Source organism: Emys orbicularis, chromosome 1 (assembly GCF_028017835.1).
Source record: "Emys orbicularis isolate rEmyOrb1 chromosome 1, rEmyOrb1.hap1, whole genome shotgun sequence".
NCBI lineage: Eukaryota > Metazoa > Chordata > Testudines > Emydidae > Emys > Emys orbicularis.
The window spans coordinates 214,329,122-214,342,582 of NC_088683.1; the positions used below are offsets into that span (position 1 = coordinate 214,329,122).

The following is a 13,461-nucleotide window of genomic DNA, read 5'->3' on the forward strand; positions in this document are numbered from 1 at the left end:
CCATTGTCATTGGTAGAGTCTTCACAGAAGTGCTGCAGCGTTGCTGCAGTGTTTTAAATGTAGACAAGCTCTAATATTTGCCCCAGTTCTTGGAGGATAAAGAGGAGCTTCCCACCTGCTCTGAGCACTCTGAATCGGATGTCCCAGGTTGCTTGTTCACTAACAGACTCGGTTGATTTGATACATTTCACCCTCAAGATAGCCAAACCTGCAACTCAACCAACCCTCAGTCAGGACCCCGTCAAGATGAGGCATAGGGAAAGCCGCTCCACTTGCCCCATACCAGAATCTCTTGAGAATTGCTGAGGCCAGGTGGGAAGTCCAGTCAATAAGGTCTCTAAAATGGTATCCAGTCCAATTGGATAAAGTTACCAAATTGTCCCAAAGACTATAGAACTACAATTCATAGAATATCAGGGTTGGAAGGGACCTCTTGTCCATCCTTCATCTCAGTCAGGATTGTTTGCAGGGGGGAAAGAAAAAGATCTTGATGGTAAATCAATGGGGCAGGTTTTGGTGGACTTGAAGATGGACAGCTGTCTTAGAAGAGTCAAAGCCTCTTCTCTATTACTTTGTGAGCTACCATGGTGTGTCTGGCACTGGCTCAGACAGACCTGTCCATCTTCTGCTCCTTCTTGTGCTCTCAGAAGAAGAGGTCTTGTAGAACTCAAAAGAAGGGAGGCCAGACAGCTGGATTCTGTAATGTTGATGCTAGCTTTCCTTTGCAATGCCTGGTATGATATTGCCAGATCTTCTCTTCTCTTTAACATGTTGGCTCGAAGAAATATGTGGTTTTAGATGCTGATGCTATTTCCAGAGGCATCCTGGCACCCTTTGACAATGTGAAACAAGAATAAGCCCTTAATAGCACCTTAGACCTGATTTAAATTATGCCCGGCCCACCCATTCTCGAGAGACACTTAAGGGCTTTCAAGTCATTTTGCTGCAACTGCTACTTCCATCCCCACTGAACTGTAAATTCTTTGATTTGTTTTTCTCCATTTACCAGGGCTTGGAAATTCTTCCCCATCGTTATCTAGATAGGCCTCTCCATGCACAGAAGTTGCATGAGGAGGAAGTCGGCCTTAGCTCTTCTGATCCAATAGTCCCCCAACTTTCCTCATGGTTCATAGATCTCAAGCAAGTTTATCTTCTATGTCCCTGTGACCCAGTGGCTTCTATGTGTTGCAGTGCTGGGGCAATTGCAATTGGGAAGAAACATTATCAGTTCCAGGCAGTGCCCTTGGACATGTCATCCTCTCTTTGGGGATTTGTAATGGTGATGGCCATCTAGGCAGCTGGACTGAGACAACAGGGGCATCTAGATCTGCCACTACATGCACAACCTACTGGTGACTACTCAGTCATATTAAGTGACAATATGCTTGCCAAATTTGGTCCTGGAACATCTTAGATTAATAGAGAGTGACCAGAAGAGCTCCCTTGTCCGATCTCAAGACTCGTGCATTTGGGAGCCCTGTTCAAAATCAACCTGGGCCTCGTGGTTTTGCCAGAGGAGAAATTTGACCAAATTTTACCCCACATCAAGCAATTCCCCAGTGCCTTCCAGTCAACAGCACACCAGTACTCTCAGCTGGTTGGCACCAGGTGGCCTATGGGGCAATTCCTCCTTCCTGATCAGGCACTGGAGCTTGCAGACTTAGGATATGGACTGTCTATTGACAGTCCCTTCAGGCACGAGTCCCTTTTAATGATGGTGTCCACTCCGTTTTCTCTTCGGGGCGGACCTGTGCCAGAGCTATTAGCAATCTGCATGATGACCAATGCTGGCTTCTCAGGATAGGGAGTGCAGATGGGTCCTCATGTGGCTGAGAGCAAGTGGTCTTCCCAGGAATCCCAGCACAGCGTTAGCCTCCTGGAGTTGCGGGCAGTGAGGAATGAAATAGACCTTGTCCCAAGAGTCCCTCTGGGAATTGCAGCCACTCATATGGAGGATAACCACAGAACCACTATGGTATATCACTGCCACCTAGGCAAGACAAAAAACAAAAGCCAGAATAGAGAGAACAGAAGGATTCTTCTGTATCTGGAATACCAGCATCTGCCCCTCAGTCATATACATCCACAGCAAGTCCAATAGTCTGTCTGGCTCAGCAGTTCTAAGATGGATGCTAAACCGGTGACCATTCAGTCAGATTACACAGAGGTGGTTCCTTCCACAAGCAGACCCATTTGCAACTCAGTCCACCAAAAAGAGAACCAAATTCTGCTCCCAGCATTGGCGCCAACATAGGGTCAATGCCTGGTTATTCCCTTGTCTGGGTGTCTGAGGATAGTCCTGTCCACTCTTTCCCCTCAAATTCAGAGTAGCCAGAAAGATCAGACAAGATGGAGGATTGATCACCCTTTGGTGGCCCTGTATTTCCCAGACTGATGTGCATGTCTGCTGTGGATACTGCCAATCTCTTGTGACCTTATTCACCAAGGCCCTTTAACTCGTACAACTTGTAATAGTTCATGTGCTGATGTATAGATTTAGGATTTCAGTGATTATCAGTAGGAGGTTTGTGAAAAGTTAGAGTAGAACCTAGTCTTTATGTACTAACTATACTTTATTTGATCAGCACCTTATTGTTGCATTCAGCATCACTCAGTGGGAAGACCTTCTGTTCTTTGGGACCACTGCTTTTTCAGCCTCTGTCTCTTTTTCTTTCCCGTCCTCCCTTTCTGTGTTTCTCTCCCTCTTCCCCATCTCTGAGAGTCTTCTCTATTTCTTTATCTGCAGCAACTCTTAATTCCACCATCTTCCCACTGTATCCCCATTCAGTTTTATTCTCACCCCCATTAAAACAACTGGCGATTAAATAGTTAATGATGACACTGAAGGATGTTATTGGGCTTTACACATGTTACACCAATGAGACTATTTAGGGGAAGGAGAGTTTGCACCTCAGTTACTGTTTCAGGCTGTCTGCACATTCAGGAAGACAACACCACATCGGTTATGTGCTGTTCATGTTTGGAAGGTTTTCATAGCCAGGAAACCTAGAAACTTTGAATTTTTTTTTTTTTAAGCATAGATTTTTGCATCCTATGGGCCAATAAGTACATCAGGTGGGCCAGATGTTTGACACACTTCTCCTAGAACATAGCTCATAGACTTTAAGGTCAGAAGGGACCAATATGGTCATCTAGTCTGACTCTTGAGAGTAAATGGTTGACTTTTCTCAAATCCAGAAAGCCCAGTGCAAATTGAGCTTACATGGGTAACTGAAGGAAGACAAATCCCAAAAGAGATTCTGAGCATCCTACTGGCTCTCCTAAGACTCTAGATTGAAGTGCAGGTCTCTGTCCTGGGTGCCACGTGTCCTCTCTATTCTAGTTCCAGCTTGCTTCATCCACATTTCCTTTTCTGAAAGCATCATCACTTCAGAGACCCCTGATTTGAGGCCCTTGGGAATAGGGTGACCAGATGTCCCGATTTTATAGGGACAGTCCCGATATTTGGGGATTTTTCTTACATAGGCTCCTATCACCCCCTCCACCCCGTCCCTATTTTTCACACTTACTATCTGGTCACCCTACTTGGGAACAATGGAGCCTCAGTCATCGGATGACCCCGTAATTATAGGCTTATCAGCCTAACATTGAACCCGGACAGCATAATGGAGGGGCTGATACAAGATTTGTTTTAATAGAGAACTAAACAAGAGCAATGTAATTAATGCTAATCAACATAGGTTTATGCAAAACACATTGTTAGTTTGACAGGATATCTTTTTTTAGATGCGGTTACAAGGTTGGTTAATAAAGGTATTGGTGTTGATGCAATGGACTTAGCCTTCTGTAAGGCGTTCGACTTGATACCGCATGACATTTTGATTAGAAAAATATCCCAGAACAATATAAAATTAACATGGCATACATGGATTAAAAACTGGCTAGCTGATAGGTCTCAAAACGTAACTGTAAATGGGGAATCATCATTAGGGCCCTACCAAATTCACAGTCCATTTTGGTCAGTTTCATGGTCATAGAATTTAACAGTCGTAAATTTCATGATTTCAGCTATTTAAATCTGAAATTTCACAGTGTTGTAATTGTAGGGAGCTTGATCCAAAAAGGAGCTGTGGTGGTGGGGGCTTTGCGGTACTGCTACCCTTACTTCTGCACTGCTGATGACGGTGGCGCTGCTTTCTGAGCTGGAGAGTGGCGTCTGCTGGCCGGCAGCCCAGCTCTGAAGGCAGAGCTGCCACCAGCAGCAGCGCAGAGTAAGGATGGCATGGCATGGTATGGTATTGCCACCCTTACTTCTGTGCTGCTGCCTGTAGAGCTGGGGCTTCAGTCAGCAGCCGCCACTCTCCGGCCGCCCAGCTCTGAAGGCAGCGCAGAAGTAAGGGTGGCAATACCACAACCCCCCTAAAATAACCTTGCGACCCCCCCCCCCCCCCCGCAACTCCCTTTTGGGTTAGGATGCCCAATTTGAGAAACGCTGGTCTCCCCCTGTGAAATCTGTATAGTATAGGGTAAAAGCACACAAGACCAGATTTCATGGGGGGAGGCCAGATTTCACTGTCCGTGACGCGTTTTTCGTGGCCATGAATTTGGTAGGGGCCTAATCATCATCCAGTGGGTCTGTTTCCAGTGGGGACCTTCAGGGATTGGTTCTAGGCCCTATGCTATTTAATGTTTTTATCAATGGCTCAGAAGAAAATATAAAATCATCACTGATAATGTTTGTAGATGACCCCAAAATTGGGGAAGGGGTAAATAATGAAGCAGACAGGTGGCTGATTCAGAACAGTCTGGATCACTTGGCAAACTGGGTGCAGGCAAACACCATGTGTTTTTAATATGGATAAATGTATCTAGGAACAAAGAACACAGGCCATACTTACAGGATGGGGGACTCTATCCTGGGAAGCAGTGACTCTGGAAAAAGATTTGGGGGTCATGGGAGATACAGCTGAACATGAGCTCCCAGTGTGATGCCATGGCCAAAAGAGCTAATGCAGTCCTGGAATGCATAAACAGAAATCTTGAGTAGAAGTAGAGAGGTTATTTTACCTTTGTATTTGGCACTGGTGTGACCGCTGCTGGAATACTGTGTCCAGTTCTGGTGTTCACAGTTCGAGAAGGATGCTGATAAATTGGAGAGGGTTCAGAGAAGAGCCACAAGAATGATTAAAGGATTAGAAAACCTGCCTTATAGTGATAGACTCAGAGCTCAATCTATTTAGTTTACTGAAGAGAAAGTTATGGGGTGACTTGATTACAGTCTGCAAGTACCTGCATGGGGAACAAACATTTAATAATGGGCTCTTCAGTCTAGCAGAGAAAGTTATAACACAATCCAATGGCTGGAAGTTGAAGCTAGGCAAATTCAGACTGAAAATAAGGTGTAAATTTTTAACCATGAGAGCAATTAACCATTGGAACAATTTTCCAAGGGTTGTGGTGGCTTCTCCATCATGGACAATTTTAAAATCAAGATTTGATCTTTTTCTAAAAGAGATGCTGTAGGGATTATTTGGGGGAAGTTCTGTGCCCGGTGCTATACAGTTGGTCAGACTAGATGATCACAATGGTCATTCCTGGTCTTAGAACCTGTGGATCTAGGAAGAAGAACTGCAATCTCTCTCACTTCCCCCAGTGACTCAGAAAGTGGTTCAATATAATCTGACTGAAGTTTCCCTTCTTTGTAGCTATCCGGATGGGAAACTTTTGTCCCCTTTCATCAGACAGCTTTGCTTTAATTTTTTTCCAAAGAAGGTGGTTCAGAAGTCAGCCCCAATTCTGTTTCTTAAAAGAAATTCAGATTTCTATTTACAATTATCATGTTCTTTGCCCTCACTTTATCCTAGACCCCCTTGCATCCTAGAAAAACTACACACTTTACATGTGGTCAGGGCTGTGAAATTCTACTTCTGTAGAACTAAACCCTGGAGGAAGCCCAATGCTCTGGGAAATGTAGAAGGGGTATAAAGCATCAAAATATTTTGTATGTAGATAGTTTATTTAATTCATCCTCCAGTTTTACAAGGCATCTAATTAAAGTAGTCTTGAAGATATAGTTGCTCACTCCACTAGGAATCCATCTACTTTGTAGGCAGAAAGTCACAGCAAGCCTATTTCAGAATTATTTGGAAAGCACTAAGAAACTGACCTGCTACTTTCTCCATCCTTTGTCTTTGAGGATAGAGTCCTTTGAGTCTTCCCTCAATGCTCTCCTCCAATGACCCTCTCTGACTGCCAGATGCTTGGACTAGATGATGGGATGGGTCGCTTGATAATTGTTCTGTTCATTCCCTTTGAAGCATCTGGTATTGGCCACTGTCAGAAGGCAGGATACTGGGCTAGGTGGACCACTGGTCTGACCAAGTATGGCCATTCTTAGTTCTTTAACTAGAACACAGAATATCTTCCCCTCCCCATATACCTCTTGCCTGCCACTTAAACTTGGAAAAGGCAGAAAAAACCAGCAGTTCCCAGCCTGAGGAAGAAGGTGAGTTCCCATTCAGATAAGACAATTACAGGTAAGGAAACTAATTTTGTCATTTACACCCACCAAACCAGGAAATTCACAGTTGAGACTTTCTGCTCCTTGTTTTGCCCACTGAGGCTAGAGGTTCCAGTGTGTAGGTTGCGTATCAGTGCACTGATAGGCCTCTGCAGTATCTAGGCATAATAGTAATAGAGAATTTCCTGTAGTAGTTTTATCAGACAATTACAACTACTTTAAATTTAGCAACTTGTGAGTTCACATATTTACATTTTGAATGTAGAACATTTGAAATATTAATGAATTGAAAATGTAATTGGTGAATCTCCTAAACAGGAAAGGAGTTAGTGTTAAGTGTTAACAATGCGTTTTCCTCTCAACACACCATGCAACATGTAATGCCTTTCCTCCCATTTAGGATTGCCTCTATTCATGGTCTCTCCGCCCGTGAAGAGCCTTTCATCCACCAATGCAAACAGCAAAAGGCAGACTCAGCCAAGCTGTACTCCAGCCTCGAGGTTGGCTGCCAAACAGCAGAAAATTAAAGAGAGCCGGAATACAGATGTGCTGTGCACAGATGAAGAGGAGGATTTCCAAGCTACATCCCTGCTGCAGGGATATTCTGAGTGTGAGAAGCCATCAGGGAAACGTCAGTGTAAAACAAAACACTTGGCACTACAGGAGAGGAGAAGGAGGTCATCCCTGACAGGGGATGACACCACAGATATTGAAAATGTTGAAGATAAGGTATCTTTATTTAGACTTAATCATCCACTAACCTCACAGCTTGAGTGGGCTGGCTCTGCTGTACACTCTAACACGTTATTGTGCTATGTAGCAATACAGGACACCCTCGCTGTAACGAACCCATTGGGATCCAAACCGTTTGTTCATTAGAGCTAGGGGTTCGTTATAGTGAAAGAGTCCTGCCTCCGGGGCAGGAGGGTGGCTGACAGCTCCTCCAGCCCTGGGGCTGACAGCTCCTCCAGCTATGCTGTCAGCCCTTGCCACAGCGGTGGGGGTCAAGGTGGGATCTAGGCATCGGGGTCGTTATAGACAAAGGGTCATTATTATGAAGGATGTTCTAGCGAAGGTGGACTGTAATTTTATTCAAACCCCTCCCCCTTTTTACTATTTGCATATTTTGAATTTGTTCTCTTAGTCTATCTGAGATAAAGCCTAGTGCGGACATAAAGACTGAGGAGTTGTAAACTTAGTAACAGTAGTAGATTTTTGTAATGAGAACAGAAATGTAATTCTTAAGTGGCAAAATATATTCCCATCAGTGTATTGTTAAAAAGGGGGGGGAAAAATCCAATAATGATTTTGACAGGTCACAGTAACAAGAAGATTCAGAAAGCGACCAGAGCCTACTTCAGACTGTGACTCTTCACCAGCCAAATCATATGAGCAGAAGCTGTATGATCGCCTGCAGCAGACTTCCTCATTATTACCTGTCTCTCAGCCCTCGCAGTTGCAGATTGCAAGCACCCCTCAGGAGACCACCCCAAGTCGTCCCATGCCGCCTGAAGCACGAAGACTTATTGTCAATAAGAATGCTGGCGAAACTCTTCTGCAAAGGGCAGCTCGTCTGGGATATGAGGCAAGAATCCCTTTAAATATTCTGAATTGAGATGCGGGAGCTGTTTGCTTTCTTTAATTTAAAAAAAAAAAAAAGTCTTATTTGTACACAGGATTAAAGTCACTTTGTAATTCTAGTTTATGTAATCCTGGTGCACTGATGAGGTAGCTACAAATAGATTTGTAGTTTATGCATTTCTTGTCTTTTGGGGGGGGGGTTATTTTTTTTTTTTATTTTTCATTAAAGCATCATTTAATTTGAATGTTTACAGTGATGGTGAGGAGCAAAAACTTGATAACTCTCTTGGTTTATAGTGTGTTCAATACCGGCCTAAATCTTTGGTGCTGTGCACCCTGAACTCTGGTTATAGCTGTTGGGAGTGGAGAGCGTGCAGTGTCTTGAGAACTGGACTCCTACCTAGGAAGGTTTTATAAGGGGTTGAAACCCCACCACTATATTGTCTGACACTGTATAAAATCACAAATTAACGTTCCGTGTGGTGTACAGAGAGCTTTAATGAGCTCTGGTTTTGCTTTCCTTTTATATTAAGGACATGTAATTTACAAAAGAAAATGGACAGTTTTGATATTTGAGCCTGAACGTAATGTTTGGTGTGTCCACTTGCGTGTTTGGATATATTGCAGAAAGTGTTCTAAATATTTTTAGAGTTTGACGCTTCTCAGCATTAATACTGCTCTAAACAAACAGACCTGGCTTCTACAAAAATCAGTAGTTGCTGAATCCACCAGCTCTGCTGTCTCAGAAACATGGTTTTATTTATTGGGGGAGGGGATATTTTGTAATATCATATTAGGGTCCCAATCCTACGAAGTATTGCTGTGACAAAAGTGGTTCATCGTGAGTGTGATTACTGATTTTGATGGTATTTAGTCAGAGCAGGGATAAGGAGCTATAAAACTTGCCCTAGTTTTGAAAGAGGCAGTTAGGCCTGGGAGCTTGGGTTAGACAGAGGCCTGCTCCAGTTTTGAAGATTGAGTCAGCCTGGAAGTCAGGTTTCGGCAGAGGCCTGTCCAGCTTGAAAGATTTGCTCCAGCCCATAAAGATTTTGTCTTGTTTGGAACCCCAGTTTAGGCAGAAGCCTGTTCCAACTTTGGAAGGCTGAGTTTAGTCTGGAAAATCTTTTGTTAAGCCTAGACCAGTGATTCTCAAACTTTTGTACTGATGACCCCTTTCATGTAGCAAGCCTGCGAGTGCAACCCTCCCCCCTTATAAATTAAAAAAACCTTTTTAAATATATTTAACACCGTTATAAATGCTGGATGGAAAGCGGGGTCTGGGGTGGGGGCTGATAGTTCAGAACCCCCCATGTAATAACCTCGTGACCCTCTGAGGGGTCCCAACCCCCAGTTTGAGAACCCCTGGCCTAGACAAACACATATTCTAGTTCTGGGTTTTCTCACTTTAGCTAGGAGTTATATTATTATGCAGTTGCTGTGGGAATCTTTATAATTTGCATTATTTCTGTTCCCATGGGACCTGAAATTTAAACGTAGGGTTTCTTTTTAGTGCTCCAGAGTCTTTCTCCCTCTTGCTTCTTCACAGTAGCTGAGTATCTGACCCACAGTTTCCATGTCAGACTGCTGTGTGATGCTCATGTGCACTCAGAGTAGTCTCATTGATGCCAATGGGACTACACACAGTGCATAAGGTTAAGCACATGCATAAGTCTGGGTAGAATCAGGGCCTAAAACTCTCTCACATAGTAAGGTAAACAAGCTCTGGGCAGCGCTTATCTCAAGTGGCTCTTGGAAGCAGCGGCATCTCTTTCCACTCCCCTCCCCCCCCCTCCCCCCCGGCTGCTACTCAGAGGTGAGGCCGGACGGCTCTGCTGTGCGCTGCCCCATCCGCAGGCACTGTCCCTGCAGCTCCCATTGGCCACAGTTCCTGGCCAATGGGAGCTGCGGGGGCGGCGCTTGGGGCAGGGGTAGTGTGCGGAGCAGAGCCCCCTAGCTGCCCCTACGCGTAGCAGCCAGAGGGGGGACGTGCTGCTGCTTCTGGAAGCCGCGTGGAGCGCCGGAGGGGGGCAAGCCCTAGGCCCCGCTCCCCAGCTGGAGCTCGAGGACCAGATTAAAACGGCTGGCGGGCAGGATCTGGCCTGCAGGCCGTAGTTTGCCCACCCCTGATCTAGAGAGCATATATCCAAGTATACTGAGAGAGCTCGGTGTAGCATTCTGTGAGTCACCAGCAAATAACTCCAAATATAAATTTAAAAGACACTTCATCTGTCTCTCTAGGCAGGACTAGCTCTGTGATTTGCAGAGCTCTGTGCAAAGCAAGACAATGAGGCCCTTTTCAGCTTCCTCTCCACCTAGGACCAGGTCCTTCTATTGTAGTCCTTGCTCTGGGGCTGCATTTGCTGAAATAAATTATATGTGCATGTAGGGAGCCTTCAGTAGATATGTAGTTGAATGATGCATAGCATAGGTCTAAGAACCCCATTATGCTTATGTTGCTTCTAACTGTAATTTGCTCTTTGTATCTAGTGAAACAGTAGGAGAGAATCACTGGAAAATGGGAGTTTAGCTTCATCCAGAGAAATTACTGGAACTCTCTATTCAGTGCCCTTGTAGATAGAGGCTCTCAATTGTCGTTACTCATTCCCTTGCCAGTTCTGCACACCCACATGACATTGAAAGTGGGGAGGACTCCTTGGGGTTATAATGGTATGTCTACAGTGCGATGATGAACCCGTGGCACTGGATCTCAGAGCCTGGGTCAGCTGACTCGGGCTTGGCTTGCAGGGCTAAAAATAGCAGTGCAGTCGTTTGAACTCAGGCTGGAGCCCAGGCACTGAGACCCTCTTCCCCTCGTAGGGTCTCTGAGTCCAGGCTTCAGCCCAAACCCAAATGTCCAATTTTATAGCCCCACAGCCTGAGCTTCGCAAGCCCAATTCACCTGACCCAGGCCAGCCGTGGCCATGCAGTAGGTTTTTTTACTGAAGTGTAGACAAATCCAAATAATTCTGAAGAGGGTACAACACTGATGTCATGTTTTAAATGAAGGCAATGTATTTGACACTGCTTACAAGTCTTTGATAAAACTATTCTCTCCCTCTGCTTTCTTACCAGGTAAAAATGTGCTTTTGTCTCCCCTCTCCCCCAAAATCTTGCCATTCTGAATGATGATTTATAATCCTGCCATCAAACCCTGTTGTAGGTGGCTAGCATAAAGAACATGCCTGGAATTTCAGAAAGTTGAGTGGTTTGTTTGGCAGTAAAGGGGTCTCTTTCTGCAATAGGGCAGAGTAGCACTGGAAGCTATAGAATCTCTACAAGCCCCCTACCCAGGCTGTCCATTTACTTGTCTTTAAATGAAGCCTTACTTTACCTCCTTGACCATGTTAGAACGTTTTAAATTCTAATTCTTGTGTAGTACAGTGTAGATGACTAGGACAGCGTCACTTTCCCTAGACTGGAGCATTTGTTTGTGTATATCCCTGTTTCACCTTTTACACACACACACACACACACACTCACAAAGTATTTAGTGATCAATCTGGCTTGCATCTATGCAGATGTGTAGCCTGGCTGCAGCCAATAGGGCTACGTAAGCAAGTAAGATGGAGTAGGCTTTGGCCCTGTATGTCTTTAGGGCCTGATCCAAAGCACATTGATGGGAGTCTTTCCATTGACTTCAAGGCGGTTTGGATCAGGCCCTTAGTTAACTAGGATATTAGTATTACAAGTACATTCTGTACGGGTCCATCAAATAAATATTTATTTAAATTACTTAAGTACAATTTTAAGCACACACTTTTTTTTTTTTTTTTCCGCCTATAGGGAGCATAAAGCCACACATTAAAGGCTTGCATACCGAATTGATTTGAGCTCAAATGCTACTTTTCATTCTGCTTGGTGCTTTTAGTTAGTGTTTGTACCTGAAAGTTTTCAACAGTCTTCACCCGAAGTCAATTCAGGATTACATCATGCCAGGAAAGGCAGTGGCATTAGGGAGACACCTGGTAGCTGATGAGGGGAGGGCAATAAATGCAGGAGGAGCCTGGGAGGAGAAGACTGAAATTCCCCTCAGGGACTCTACCCATTGTTTCAGTGGAGACCAGAGGATGGGGTTTGCCTCATTATGGATCATGCAGGAGGTTTGGCCTGCATAATCCATGGATCCCCATGATGCCCTGCAGGATAGGACCATCTTCCCAGAGCCTTGTGCTTCTGTGCCACCTCCCAGCCACATGTTGCTCTCCCCTAGTCCCCTTTCCACAAGGCTGCATGGAAGCTGTGCTGGCCGCTTCTCCTGGGTTTCCTTCCGTTAGGTCGGGAGGAGGCTACCTCCATGGTGCAGAGTGGCTCAGCAGAAAAGGGAATACAGACTTTAGCTGTTTTATCTTATCCAGTGGTTTCCACACTGGATTGGGTGGAGGATAATCCATATAGCCGTCTGTGGGTCCAGGGTGAGAGAGCATGGTGCACAGAGAAAGCTGACCTGCATTTTCATGTGGAAAGGGAGAGATTCCCATTCAGATCTGGGAGGGAGGAGGGGGGAGAGAGAGCTGCCCTCGTTATTTTAAATATGTTAAAGCTTTTTAAATGTGTGGTGTTTTCCTTACCATGACTGTTTACTATTTAGCTAAAGAAACTGCAGGTAGTGACCACAGCTATGGTGTAGCTTTTGCTGGTGGCAAGCTAGTTGGTTCTTTGGATTTATTAAGCATGTGATGTTCAGATCACTGCTTTAAATGGCCCACGTGAATATATCTAAATTGACCCATGCGAGCTTCACAACCTTTCTCTAAGGTTAAAGAGGGGGAGGCTTATGAATCCAAAATGTTTGTGCTGCCACATGTTCATACATTCAGCAGTGATGGTTAAATTTTCTACGAATTGAGTAAATCATGTTAAAAAAATGTTAATGAGGCATATAATTAATTAACAATGTAGAGTTTTATGGTCTTCATGCTTACATTTTGTGGTTAATAACCTTCTTCTTGTTGCCTCTTAAGATGAACTTGTCCAACAAAATTAGCTTTTGGTCCAGTAAACGTTTTGTCCTAGGAAGTCTTTCCTTTTTACAAAAATAAAAATAAAATTAATAAAAACTAAATTTGGAGGCTTAAAAATTGTTTTAAAGAGTAACTTCATTTTAAAACTACAGCTCAATATTATAGGAACTGCTGTTAGCTAAAAGGCAGCTAGCTTGCAACCAGTAAGGGCTTCATACTGAGTCCAGTAAGTGGGCTACATGCTGCCCATCTTTTAAAGAGGATTGTGCCATATTCCACCTTCAAATAAGCACATGCAAATCTGAGCGCATAATTTGGCCTATTGTGTTTAACTATATACAGTTGAGCGGTATTATATTTGAAACCAACATTATTAAATCTTTTCCTGTTACAGTGAAAAATTACTACCAAAGAAAACGATTTGTTGCAGCATTTATC

The 13,461-nt window shown here is 44.2% G+C and overlaps 1 protein-coding gene across 1 annotated transcript in view; it reads left to right on the forward strand.

Annotated features, from left to right (window-relative positions):
• BCOR (BCL6 corepressor) overlaps positions 1–13,461 on the forward strand; it is a 70,364-nt gene that overhangs the window by 40,525 nt on the left and 16,378 nt on the right. The window contains exons 9-10 of the mRNA XM_065399019.1: positions 6,882–7,210; positions 7,797–8,066. Coding sequence (XP_065255091.1) covers positions 6,882–7,210; positions 7,797–8,066 — 599 coding nt within the window. The remainder of the gene's footprint in view (positions 1–6,881; positions 7,211–7,796; positions 8,067–13,461) is intronic.